The following is an 11,770-nucleotide window of genomic DNA, read 5'->3' as shown; positions in this document are numbered from 1 at the left end:
GGAAGTGACATCAGTCTTAACCAAAACAATGCCAATGCACTGTAATATCTCAAACACCTTGAATATTTTGCTAATATTAAGTGTTTGTTTATACTTTATTGATAAATAGTGATTGTTCAGACTGAGAATGTATATATGACTGTGTGCATCTATCTATAAATTACAGAAACGTCTGTCTGTCTGTGTGTGTGCCTGTTATTCGCATATCTCTCGAACCGTTTGTCCGATGGATTTCAAACTTGACAGGTGTCTCGCTACGGGCACGAGTAAGTGCAGTGCCAAGTTTGACATTGTTTGGATGAGAAAGGCAAAAGATATCGTTAAAAATATCAGTAAAAGAAGCACTTGCGGAGGTTTAAAAATAAACATTCTGATATAAACACTCTGTCAGCTAAACTGTTTACTTCTGAATATTATATTTTATTCACGGCCATCATTTGTAGTAGCCTATTCACAAACTGTTTGCTCAAGCGTAGCATTTTTTCGGAGTTCACTGTGTAGCCTGCTCCCTGAAATCTGTAAGTCACCTACGCAGTTTACTTCTGTATATTATATCTATCTAAAAATTACTGGAACGTCTTTCTGCCTGTGTGTGTGTGTGTGTGTGTGTGTGTGTTATTTGCATATCTCTCGAATCATTATTCCTATGGATTTCAAACTTGACAGGTGTCTCGCTACGGGCATGAGTAAGTGCAGTGCCAAGTCTGACATTGTTTGGATTAGAAATGAAAAAAATATTGGTAAATATATATCGGTAAAAGAAGCACACACTGGATTTTGACCCTCACAGAGAGGGTCGAAGAAAGCAGTGGAGCTTAAGTAGCTTGGAGTTCACTGTGTAGCCTGATCCCTGAATCGTGTAGTTCAGTGTTCCATATTGTATGTCATTATGTCAGTATCAGTATCTGCTTTCTACCATGCACAAATAAAAAAAAGTCACTGAACTTTTGCTGTGCAATTGTAACAATGAGCACTCAAAGCCAGTAAATTACAGTAATTCATACAAAGTTTAATAAAGCAATAAATAGTTTACTCAGTAAACAGAATTCTCAATATTATATGTTGGTTTGTTGAGCTGTAGAGATCCCTTGCAAGGTTTCATTTTTTTAATGAACAACACTACACCTGAGAGAAAGTTATAACATTTAGAATACAGCCTCTTTTTTGAATGCATTTATTCAGGAAAGATGACACTCCATTTGTAGTCAGACTTTCAGATCTGCTAGAAGGAGATCATGCACTGTCAGACTCGTCTTGTGTCTGTACGGTGTCTCGTAGGGCAGCATACTGTGCCATGTTAGGCAATCCTGATGCTACACAACAGCTCAGAGCACTGCGGGGAATGGCCATTTCATTTGCATCAAACCTGTATAGAAAGCAGATGCAAGGAATGCAATGAAATATAGTCTGTATTAGACTTATAGACTTATATTTATATCTAATGCAGTGTAAAATGATCTGTAAGATTTAGTGTTTGTGGAAGTTACCATTCATCTGTCTTCTCATCGTAGCACTCCACATCAGAGCTGGTGCTGAATCCATTAAAGCCTCCGACAGCAAACAACTGACCATTAACTACCTGGATTTTGAGGAAGGTAAAAAGGAAAATAAATAATGTACAGCTAATGTCTTTACCTTTACATTAATAAATCTTATTATAGATGCAACACTTAATTTAAACATAGTTAGAATGTTTTGACACACATTGATCACTGAAGCCTTCTACAATTTTAGGGTGCAACTTTCCAATTATTTTCAATATGGAACCAAAAAAAAAATCTCCCCATATTCAATATCATCAAATCATTATTGTAATGTTATTTCATAGTTTCAGCAGATACAGATCTTAACTGTCCACATCTCACCTCAATGCCAAAGTTGCTGCGTGGGTTGTACATTGATGCAACGTCACGCCAAATGTTATTCAGCGGATTGTAGGCCTCCGCACTCCGCAAACGACTGGCACCATCAAAACCACCAACCTTTAAATAAACACACTTTATTTATGTATTCTGTGCATTTGTGAATGCACATCCATGCATGCATTTACAGAAGTGCAACCTTTAAACTGTGATTGTTCCATATTTCTGTATTTGTGTCATGGTTGTCATAGTTAATTAAAACTATAAAACTGATATGTGTGTTTAATACTCACAGCATACACTAGATCTGCATAAGCGATCACACCAACACCACTGCGGCGGCTACTCATGGGAGCGATGAGAGTCCACTGGTTTGTTTCAGGGTTGAAGCTCTCAGCAGAGAAGAGACACTCGTTCCCAGTAAAACCACCACAGATATAAATCTGACAAACACAAAAATAACATGCAAGATGTTTGTGCACAATCATCACAGACTGATCAGAAAACCAGTGTTTAAAACACTCAGTAAATTTTATGATATTCCTTTCCATATTAACACTATTCCTTATGCCATCTCTCCATTTCACCGTTCCTTCATGCTTTACAGGCATTAAGAGTCTCCAGCATAAGAGTGTGGAATCATGGGTAAGTGCTCTTACCCTGCCCTGCAGTGAGGTGGCGCTAGCGTCACTCCTCCGTTCATTCATGGGTGCCATCATTGTCCACTGATTGGTGTTTGGATCGTAGCGCTCTACTGTTTTAAGCCGTTGTTGTCCATCAAAACCACCAATGGCATAAATGAGCCCGTCCAGAACAGCAACACTAATATAGCAGCGGCGTTCATACATGGGGGCCACCTACAACACACCAAATACATCAGTGTGTGAACACACATCAATACACCATCTCATTGGTTCTGTCCTATCAGTTGCAAATAAATACAATAATACTATTATTATTTTTCTTAATGGTATTTTTTGACAAAATCATGATGGTAGCTCTTGTGTATTATATTATATTATATTATATTATATTATATTATGTTATATTATATTATATTATATTATATTATATTATATTATATTATATTATATTATATTATATTATATTATATTATATTATTATTAAGCTACAACAATTGCTGGAACACAAAAAAAATGTATCATGGTTTTACCACTTTTTAGTCATGTAATATGGTAATATAGTGGTATTCTTTGAAGTTATGTGGAGTACAGCACATCATTCAGCACTATGGTCCATATGAAAGTGCAATCCGGTACCATCACTGTACCACAATACTGTTTGTGAAGGAAGCTAAATTAAAATTACATGTTGACCTACAGCATTACTCACCTCATGCCAAGTCTGAGTGATAAGACTGAATTTCCTCACGCTGTTGAAATAATTCACACCATCAAAACCACCAATACAGTAGACAAACTCATCCAGGACTGCTGTACCATGATAGGCTCTGGGACGCTCATCCTCTTGAGTCATACTGACCCAGCAGTCTGCCTTCACATCATATGCCTCAATCTCATTGGTGGGATTGCCGCCGCTCCATCCTCCGATGGCCAATAGGATCGATGAAGGCAGACGTGGACGTGTCAGTTGATGCATGAGTTCTGAGTTGGTGGATTCATCCATGTTGAGGTCAAACAAAGTCTCCATTGCATTGATGATAACAGGCATGCAGGCTTCATTCTCCATCACTAGTGCATTGCACTTTACATTATTGATGAAGTAGGCTGATGTTATCAACCCCAATCGAACCTGAAGCACAAGGGAGAGTTTAGACTTTCAGAGACTTGCAAGACTGTTACTAAGCAGTTATAGGGTGTTCATCAACGAAAAAGGATTTCCAAAATGGCAAAACTACAAAACAAAGTTTCTAACATTTAACTAGCATTAAAATAATAGCACAAAATGTATCTCGATTTTAAGAGTTTTAAGATATTTGTAATAAAAAAAAAGACAAAAGTCTCTGTTTTACCTTTGGCAGAAGCACGGCAATGTGTTGCCTCCTGTTTTCTGGTGCATGATTAATCCAGTGGAGGACGGCTTCAAAAACCACCTCCTCCTGTTTGACATTCAGCTCATCCTCATCAATGATCTCCTCAAGCTGTTCCAGGGAGAGCTCCAGGAACTCCTCAGATACGTGCAGAACCTCCTCAAAGTGCTGCAGGATGTAGTGCTTTGCTTTACAGCGGAGCTTTGAGCAGGAGTAAAAGTCCTCTGTAAACTTGCAGATGCCAATGCAGTTCTCTGGGCATAACTGTGACTCCAGGAACTGACAGCAGGAATCTACAAGACCTGACACTAAGAGCATTTCAGCCGCCACCAAGAGCTCCAACACATTCTCTTGAGTTATGAGCACAGATCTTGTGTACGCATACTGGATGATAAGAGGCATGATGTCTTGGGATATTCCTTTAATTTCACAGAAATGTTGTGCTGGGCTGCTCCAGTTGTCAGAGAAAAGAGCCCTGTGAACACATTTGACAAAGAAATACTGGCATTAATATTGAGCATAAATAAAATAACTTTTCGTATTTAATTTCAATTTTAATTTCAGCCATATTTTCTCATGTAGAGAATCAGTTTAGTTTCACCATTCATTGCCAATTCAATTCCATTCAAATGAACAATTACATTTCAAGAAAGGTTTTTCCTAGATACCGTAGTTAATTTTTTTTGTTCTGGCAATACACTCATTAATTTTCATGCATTTATATATTTGGACAGCTTAGGCAGTTTCAACAGTTTGATGTTAGCAGTGGAAATTATGTATATAATTATAATTATTTCTAGGTAATTTGCACACAAATGCAGTTCAAATGCTTCTTCTCACCTAAAGTAGGAGCTGCAGCCACACATGATGATCTTGTGCACTTGAAATTCTCTGTCATTTGACTTGATGATCATGTCAGTGTGTTCGCCCAGTAAACGCGCTTCATCAAACACGTCAAAGGCTGTTGCTCTTATGTTCTCCATGTTCTCTCAGGACTGTAAATGTATTCAGTCTTCTCACCTCAAACTCTGATTAAAGTCACCTCAGGATTTTGTCTTTGTGGGGACTTTTGCTCAGGAGAGTTCTGTAGAATGTCTTTGTGACATCATAGTTGTAGAGCTTGAATATATTTGTTCAGTTTGTGTCTTGGCCACATATTTATTATAGAGTTTTGTTTTATCAATTCCTTTTGAATGAAACATCTTCACTGTAACAAAGATATTAAAATTGATTAAAAAACATTAACTCAGTGACAAATAAAATAAAGCATCCAATTAGTCATTTGAATAATGCAATCATCCATTTTTGATTGCACAACCTACACACTTAACGTTAGTGAGTTTTTGACAGTAGAACAGATTTTTCTTGCATGTCTTGCTTTTTTGGTTAAATCTGTAAATTTAGATTTACTGTAAAATTACAAATAAATGGGCAAGCTGATTTAAAAAAAAAAAAAAAATTATTTTACAACTCAACAAACAAGACTTTGAACAGTCACTAAGACACTACGGCTGTATCTGAAATTGTCCCTTATACTGTACCAGCAGTTCTCAACTAGTTTGGCCATGGGACCCACTTTTTCCCATGGAGATTAAGCCGTGACCCAATTATTATTATAGGGTTTTTTTTAGGAATTTGACCTAATATATATGATATTATCATGATATTGAAATAAGCTTTTTCAAACAATAACAGGTTTTATATATTTTTCTTAAAACAAAAAGAACTCTAAATTATATTTAAATCCAATAAAGCAATACACACAAAAACTGCATAAAGTAAACAAGTGTTTTAAACTGATTCAAGTGTTATAAAGAATTATAAAGAACAATAGGTAACACTTTACAATAAGGTAAAGTCGGTTAATGCATTAACCAACATTAACAATGAGCAAAAGCTACATTTGTTACCATGGTTATTCTTTGTTAACATTAGTTTTAAAAAAAATACAACTGATCATTGTTAGTTCATGTTAGCTCAGGTCCATTAAATCCTTTTGAATTTAATAATGTGTTATTAAATGTTGAAATTAACATTAACCAAGATTAATAACTACTTTAGAAGTATCATCCATTGTCAGTTTATGTTAACTAGTGAATTAACTAATAAATGATGTTTTATAAACAAAGTTCGGGAGGAGCATGTTTAAATAATCAATCCAATCTACTCGTCATCAAACAATTATGTCTACCCTAATCAGCATGACAAGAAGTATATATATATCCACTCTGTCAACTCACCTAACATTCCTTGACAGTTTTCCAGCATCCCTCCACCACCCCGACTCCTCACTCTTGGCTCAATCTTTTACAGCCAGGAATACGGGGGGGGTACTCTGGGTTCTGGCCGAATACCGAGCCCGGAGCCCTCTCCTCGGACAGCACGCCAAATACGCATTTATTCTATCTGACTTATTTGTAAGTGTGAACTAGTGAAAGCCTTATTGTAAAGTGTTACCTGTTACAGAATGCAGATCCAGCTACAAAGAAATACATTGAAATGTGAACTTTATTAACAGCACTGAGCAGAATGGAGAATACAGATGAGTATGCAGTTCAAATAGACTTTGAAGAATGAGTAAAGCTTAGTAATGAAGACCTTCCTTGTTTTACAGGTGCAGGAGATCATGGATAGCTGGACGGATGCTGGATGGACGCACACACCTCTCCGTGTTTGGTGAGTATGCAGGATGATGACAGGAGAACACAGGAGAGAAATACACTGGAGTACCAACGCTGGAGAACAGGTAAGCAGTCCACTTCATAGAAACAAGACCAGACAATGATGTGAGACGAGGTGTGTGCTTTTGTAGCTGGCTTGATGATGGTGCAGATGAGGTGCAGGTGTGAGTGTTTAGTACTCTGGTGAAGGTGTGCTGTGTGAATGGCTGATGTGACAGCCTGGCAGATCCGTGACATTAACGAACAATAATAAAGAATCAGAACATTTGCAATCAATGTGTAGGGCAGGGGTTCTCAACTCTATTGTCCTGCAGAGTTTAGCACCAACCTTGATCAAACTCACCTGCTTATTGATCTTAAGAAGTCTTGTGGGTTGGATAATATTACATCTGAACATTTAAAATATGCCAGTACAAGACTTTATCCTCTACTGGCCATCTGTTTTACAGGTTTTTTGGTACATGGCCTTTTGCCACAGTCACTTTTGTTGACTGTATTGGTCCCTGTGATTAAGGATAAGACCGGTAAACTTAGTGACATGAATAATTATAGGCCTAATAGCCTTGGCAAGCTCTGTGTCAAAGGTGCTTGAAAGTATTCTATTGTCGAGACTTGAGCCATATTTGTACACCACAGCTAACCAATTTGGCTTCAAGCATGGACATGGCACAGACATGTGCATTTTTGCACTTAAAGAACTATTGGATAAATATAACAACCAGGGGTCTATGAAATTCATGTGTTTTCTAGATGCTTCTAAAGCCTTTGACCGTATTAATCATGGTAAATTGTTTGATAAACTAACAGAAAGAGGTGTTCCAGGATAGCTTACTAGGATTCTTATTTTTTGGTATTCTTGTCAGACTATGAGGGTGAAATGGGGCGACTCTATATCAGACTGTTTCAAAGTGAGTAATGGAGTACGTCAGGGTGGAATTTTGTCTCCACCTTTGTTCAATTTATATATTGATGACCTGTCTGTGAAACTTAATGAATGTAATACTGGGTGCCTTGTTGTTGATGTCTTGTGTAACCATTTGATATATGCAGATGACTTGGTACTGATAAGCCATTATAGTGCAGGCCTGCAGAAGCTTCTGAATATCTGCTCCTCCTATGGCGATGCATTTGATATTAAGTATAATGCTCTAAAAAGGCACATACTGATTGTTAAAACAAAAGAGGATCAGAAGTTGATGTTCCCAGACTTTTACCTTTGTGGAAATGTTCTACAGGTCACAGATGAGGTTAAATATCTTGGACACTATATTACAAATGACCTTTCGGACGATAGAGACTTGATCAGGCAGAGGTGTAAACTATATGGGCAGGCTAATGTATTGGCGCGTAAGTTTCACATACAAAAAGAAGAGCATGCAGGCTCTGATGGTGGCATACAATGACTCTCTGAGAATGCTATTGAAAATACCGCGGCACAGCAGTGCAAGTGAGATGTTTCTTAACAGTGGAATAAGATCTTGTGCAGCTGGCATTAGGCACTGTATCTATACATTTATGTGTAGAGTCCTGAATCAGTCAAACTGTATTGTACAAGCTTTGGTCTGTCCGAGGAAAAGCTCGGTCAGGTTTACTTCAAGAATCTGGAAGTACTGGCGCTCTTGCTTATATGTGTAAATAATGTATTATGTAATTTCTTTTCAGCAGAAGACTTAGCTGACTGAAGTCAACAGCTGACTTCATTCTAGCCTATGCAACTCAATCTACTCTCAATATCTTGGGCTTGACTGAGACCTGATTCGTCCAGAAGATTCAGCAACCTCCGCTCCTCTCTCTAACAACTTCTCTTTCTATCACACTCCTCTCCAGTCTGGGAGGGGTGGGGGCACAGGTCTTCTAATTTCTCACAATTGGAAAAACTCAACCCACTCTTCTCTATGCAATACAAATGAATTTGAATTTCATGCTATTAGTTATAACTCCTATTAAAATCCACACTGTAGTAATTTATCGCCTCCAAGGTCAATTGGGCACCTTTGTAGAGGAGCTGGATGTGCTGCTGTCCTCAGTCCCTGAGGATGGCAGTCCACTTGTACTCTTTGGCGATTTTAACATGCATCTAGAGAAGCCTTATACTACAGACTTCCTCTCTCTTCTAGCATCATTTGATCTCAAACGGCTCATCACCACAAGTACTCTCAAATCAGGCAACCAACTTGACCTAATTTTCACATGCAACTGCATCCCAGACAACATTCTGGTGAAACCTCTGCACATTTCCAATCATTTCTTCATTACTTTTAATCTAACTATTAAAGTTAATATGTGTGCACCAACAACCCCTCTACCAGTTACTTTCAGATGAAACCTGTGCTCATTTTCTCCTTCCCATCTTTCCTCTGTTGTGTCATCCTCTCTTCCTTCACCCACACAATTCTCACCTCTTGATATGGATACCGCAACGGACACTTTATGTTCAACTTTAACTTCTTGCCTTGACAATATCTGTCCTCTCTCCTCTAGGCCAGCAAGTGCTACTCCCTCTAACCCCAAGTTATCTGATGTTCTTTGTGAACACCGGACCAAACTCAGGGCAGCAGAGAGAAAATGGCGCAAATCAAAAGACCCATCTGACCTGAGTATGTATCAGTCTCTGATCTCATCCTTTTCTGTTGAAGTTCATGCTGCTAAATCTTCATATTTCCACAACATGATACACAGTGCTTCAAACACACGCACACTTTTCAAAACATTCAACTCTCTCCTCTGCCCCCCTCCGCCACCACCTCTTTAACTGCTGATGATTTTGCTAATTTTTTCACTGACAAAACAACAACCATCAGCAGTCGGTTCTCAGCTCCAGAAATCTTCTCTCCTCCTTCTCTCCCCTCACTGAGGCTGATGTATCCAAACTTCTCCTCCCCTACCACTGGCCCACTAGATCCCATCCCCTCACACCTTCTACAAGCCATCTCTCCTACACTTTTACCAGCACTCACACAGATCATCAACTCATCTCGCCATACTGGCATGTTCCCTACCGCATTTATGCAGGCTCGGGTAACCCCACTGCTTAAAAACCCCACATTAAACACGTCACTTGTAGACAATTACCAGCTGGACATCAACCAATCTGGTTTCAAGAATGGCCGTTCAACCAAGACTGCATTACTGTCGGTCACTGAAGACCTGCGGTTTGCAAAAGCTGATTTCAAATCATCAGTTCTCATTCTTCTCAATCTATCTGCTGCCTTTGACACTGTGAATCATCAGATCCTTCTGTCCACCCTCTTATCACTGGGCATCACAGGAACTCCACTTCACTGGGTTGAATCTTATCTCACAGGTATATCTTTCAGGGTTGCCTGGAGAGAGGAGGTATCCAAATCACATTAACTGATCACAGGGTTTCCTCAGTGTTCAGTTCTTGGACCCATCCTCTTCTCCATTTACACTACATTTAGTTTCTCTTATCAACATTGCTATGCTGATGACACACAGCACTACCTATCATTTCAACCAGAAGATCCCACAGAATCTCAAGCTGTCTGGCGGACATCTTGACATGGATGACAGAACATCACTTGAAGCTCAACCTGGCCAAGACGGAGCTTCTCGTTTTCCCTGCCAATCAGTCTCTACAGCACGATTTCACCATCCAGCTAAGTACATCATCTATCACACCATCAAGGTCAGCTAGAAATCTTGGAGTAATCCTTGAGGTCCAACTGACATTCAAAGACCACAGTGCAAAGACAGCTTGGTCATGCAGGTTTGCACTACACAACATCAGGAAGATCAGGCCTTTCCTAACTGAGCATGCAACACAATTAACTTCTCGTCCAGGCCCTGGTAATTTATTGGCTGGATTACTGTAATGCTCTTCTGCCTGGACTTCCATCATGTGCCCCAATCAAACCTCTACAAATGATCCAGAACGCAGGGCCCAAGTCACACCTCTTTCGTAATCTCTCTGCACTGGCTAAAACTCACTGCTCGCATCAAGTTCAAGGAATTATCGCTTAATTTCAGACTACAGGCTCAGTACCTTCCTACTTCCACTCGCTCTTACGAGTCTACATCCCTATCAGAAGCCAACGATCAGTAAATGAACGGTGACTGGTGGTACCATCACAGAGAGGCACAAAATCAATCTCCAGAACATTTCTGTTCACTGTTCGATGTCCCCGCTTTCATCTGGAATGCAGAATACCTGACAACATTCAAAAGACAGCTGAAACTCAAATCTTCCATGAGTACTTAACCTCATCATCATAAAAAAATATATGCCTTTACTTTCCTTTAATCCCTCCCTATTCTATCTTCTGCTACTTTAAACAATGTCTAAAACTTTGTATTTTTCTTGCATTTGTTTGCCTCTTCACGATGAATCGCTTGCAGTATTCCTCATTTGTAAGTCGCTTTGGATAAAAGCGTCTGCAAAATGAGTATGTGTAGCCTGCTCCCTGAAATCTGTAAGTCACCTACGCCATTTACTTCTGTATATTATATCTATCTAAAAATTACTGGAACGTCTTTCTATCTGTGTGTGTGTGTGTGTGTGAGTGTGTGTTATTCGCATATCTCTCGAATCATTATTCCTATGGATTTCAAACTTGACAGGTGTCTCGCTACGGGCATGAGTAAGTGCAGTGCCAAGTTTGACATTGTTTGGATTAGAAATGCAAAAAATATTGGTAAATATATATCGGTAAAAGAAGCACACACTGGATTTTGACCCTCACAGAGAGGGTCGAAGAAAGCAGTGCATGGAGCTTAAGTAGCTTGGAGTTCACTGTGTAGCCTGATCCCTGAATCGTGTAGTTCAGTGTTCCACAGTGTTCAGTGTTTGTATGTCATTATGTCAGTATCAGTATTTGCTTTCTACCATGCACAAATAAAAAAAGTCACTGAACTTTTGCTGTGCAATTGTAACAATGAGCACTCAAAAACACCAAACCAACAATTACTAAAAACACACTTAAAAACTGATTTTGCGCGGGCATTTTGCACTAGTATCTATAATAATAATTAGTGGTGGGCATAGATTCAATGATCAATGATTCTTTAGCAAAGACTATATCTATGAGTTAAATCAATCATACACAATGTATAAACATATAAAAGAAGCCAGTAAATTACAGTAATTCATACAAAGTTTAATAAAGCAATAAATAGTTTACTCAGTAAACAGAATTCTCAATATTATAGGTTGGTTTGTTGAGCTGTAGAGATCCCTTGCAAGGTTTCATTTTTTT

At 38.7% G+C, this 11,770-nt stretch overlaps 1 protein-coding gene across 1 annotated transcript; it reads right to left on the bottom strand.

The window, feature by feature from the left end:
• Positions 1 to 1,233: 1,233 nt before the first annotated feature.
• LOC307148190 (kelch-like protein 10) lies at positions 1,234 to 4,856 on the bottom strand (the record flags this gene model as incomplete). Its single annotated transcript, XM_079853545.1, has 8 exons — positions 1,234 to 1,366; positions 1,488 to 1,579; positions 1,866 to 1,982; positions 2,156 to 2,305; positions 2,522 to 2,719; positions 3,216 to 3,635; positions 3,856 to 4,348; positions 4,714 to 4,856. 8 exons carry the CDS (start codon positions 4,854 to 4,856, stop codon positions 1,234 to 1,236), a joined length of 1,746 nt encoding a protein of 581 aa, XP_079709671.1.
• Positions 4,857 to 11,770: the final 6,914 nt, after the last annotated feature.

The sequence above is a fragment of the Squalius cephalus genome, assembly GCF_949319135.1.
Source record: "Squalius cephalus genome assembly, chromosome: 20".
NCBI classification, from domain to species: Eukaryota; Metazoa; Chordata; class Actinopteri; order Cypriniformes; family Leuciscidae; genus Squalius; species Squalius cephalus.
The sequence above is the reverse complement of the archived record's forward strand: the minus strand, read 5'-3'. Positions and strand labels throughout refer to the sequence as shown.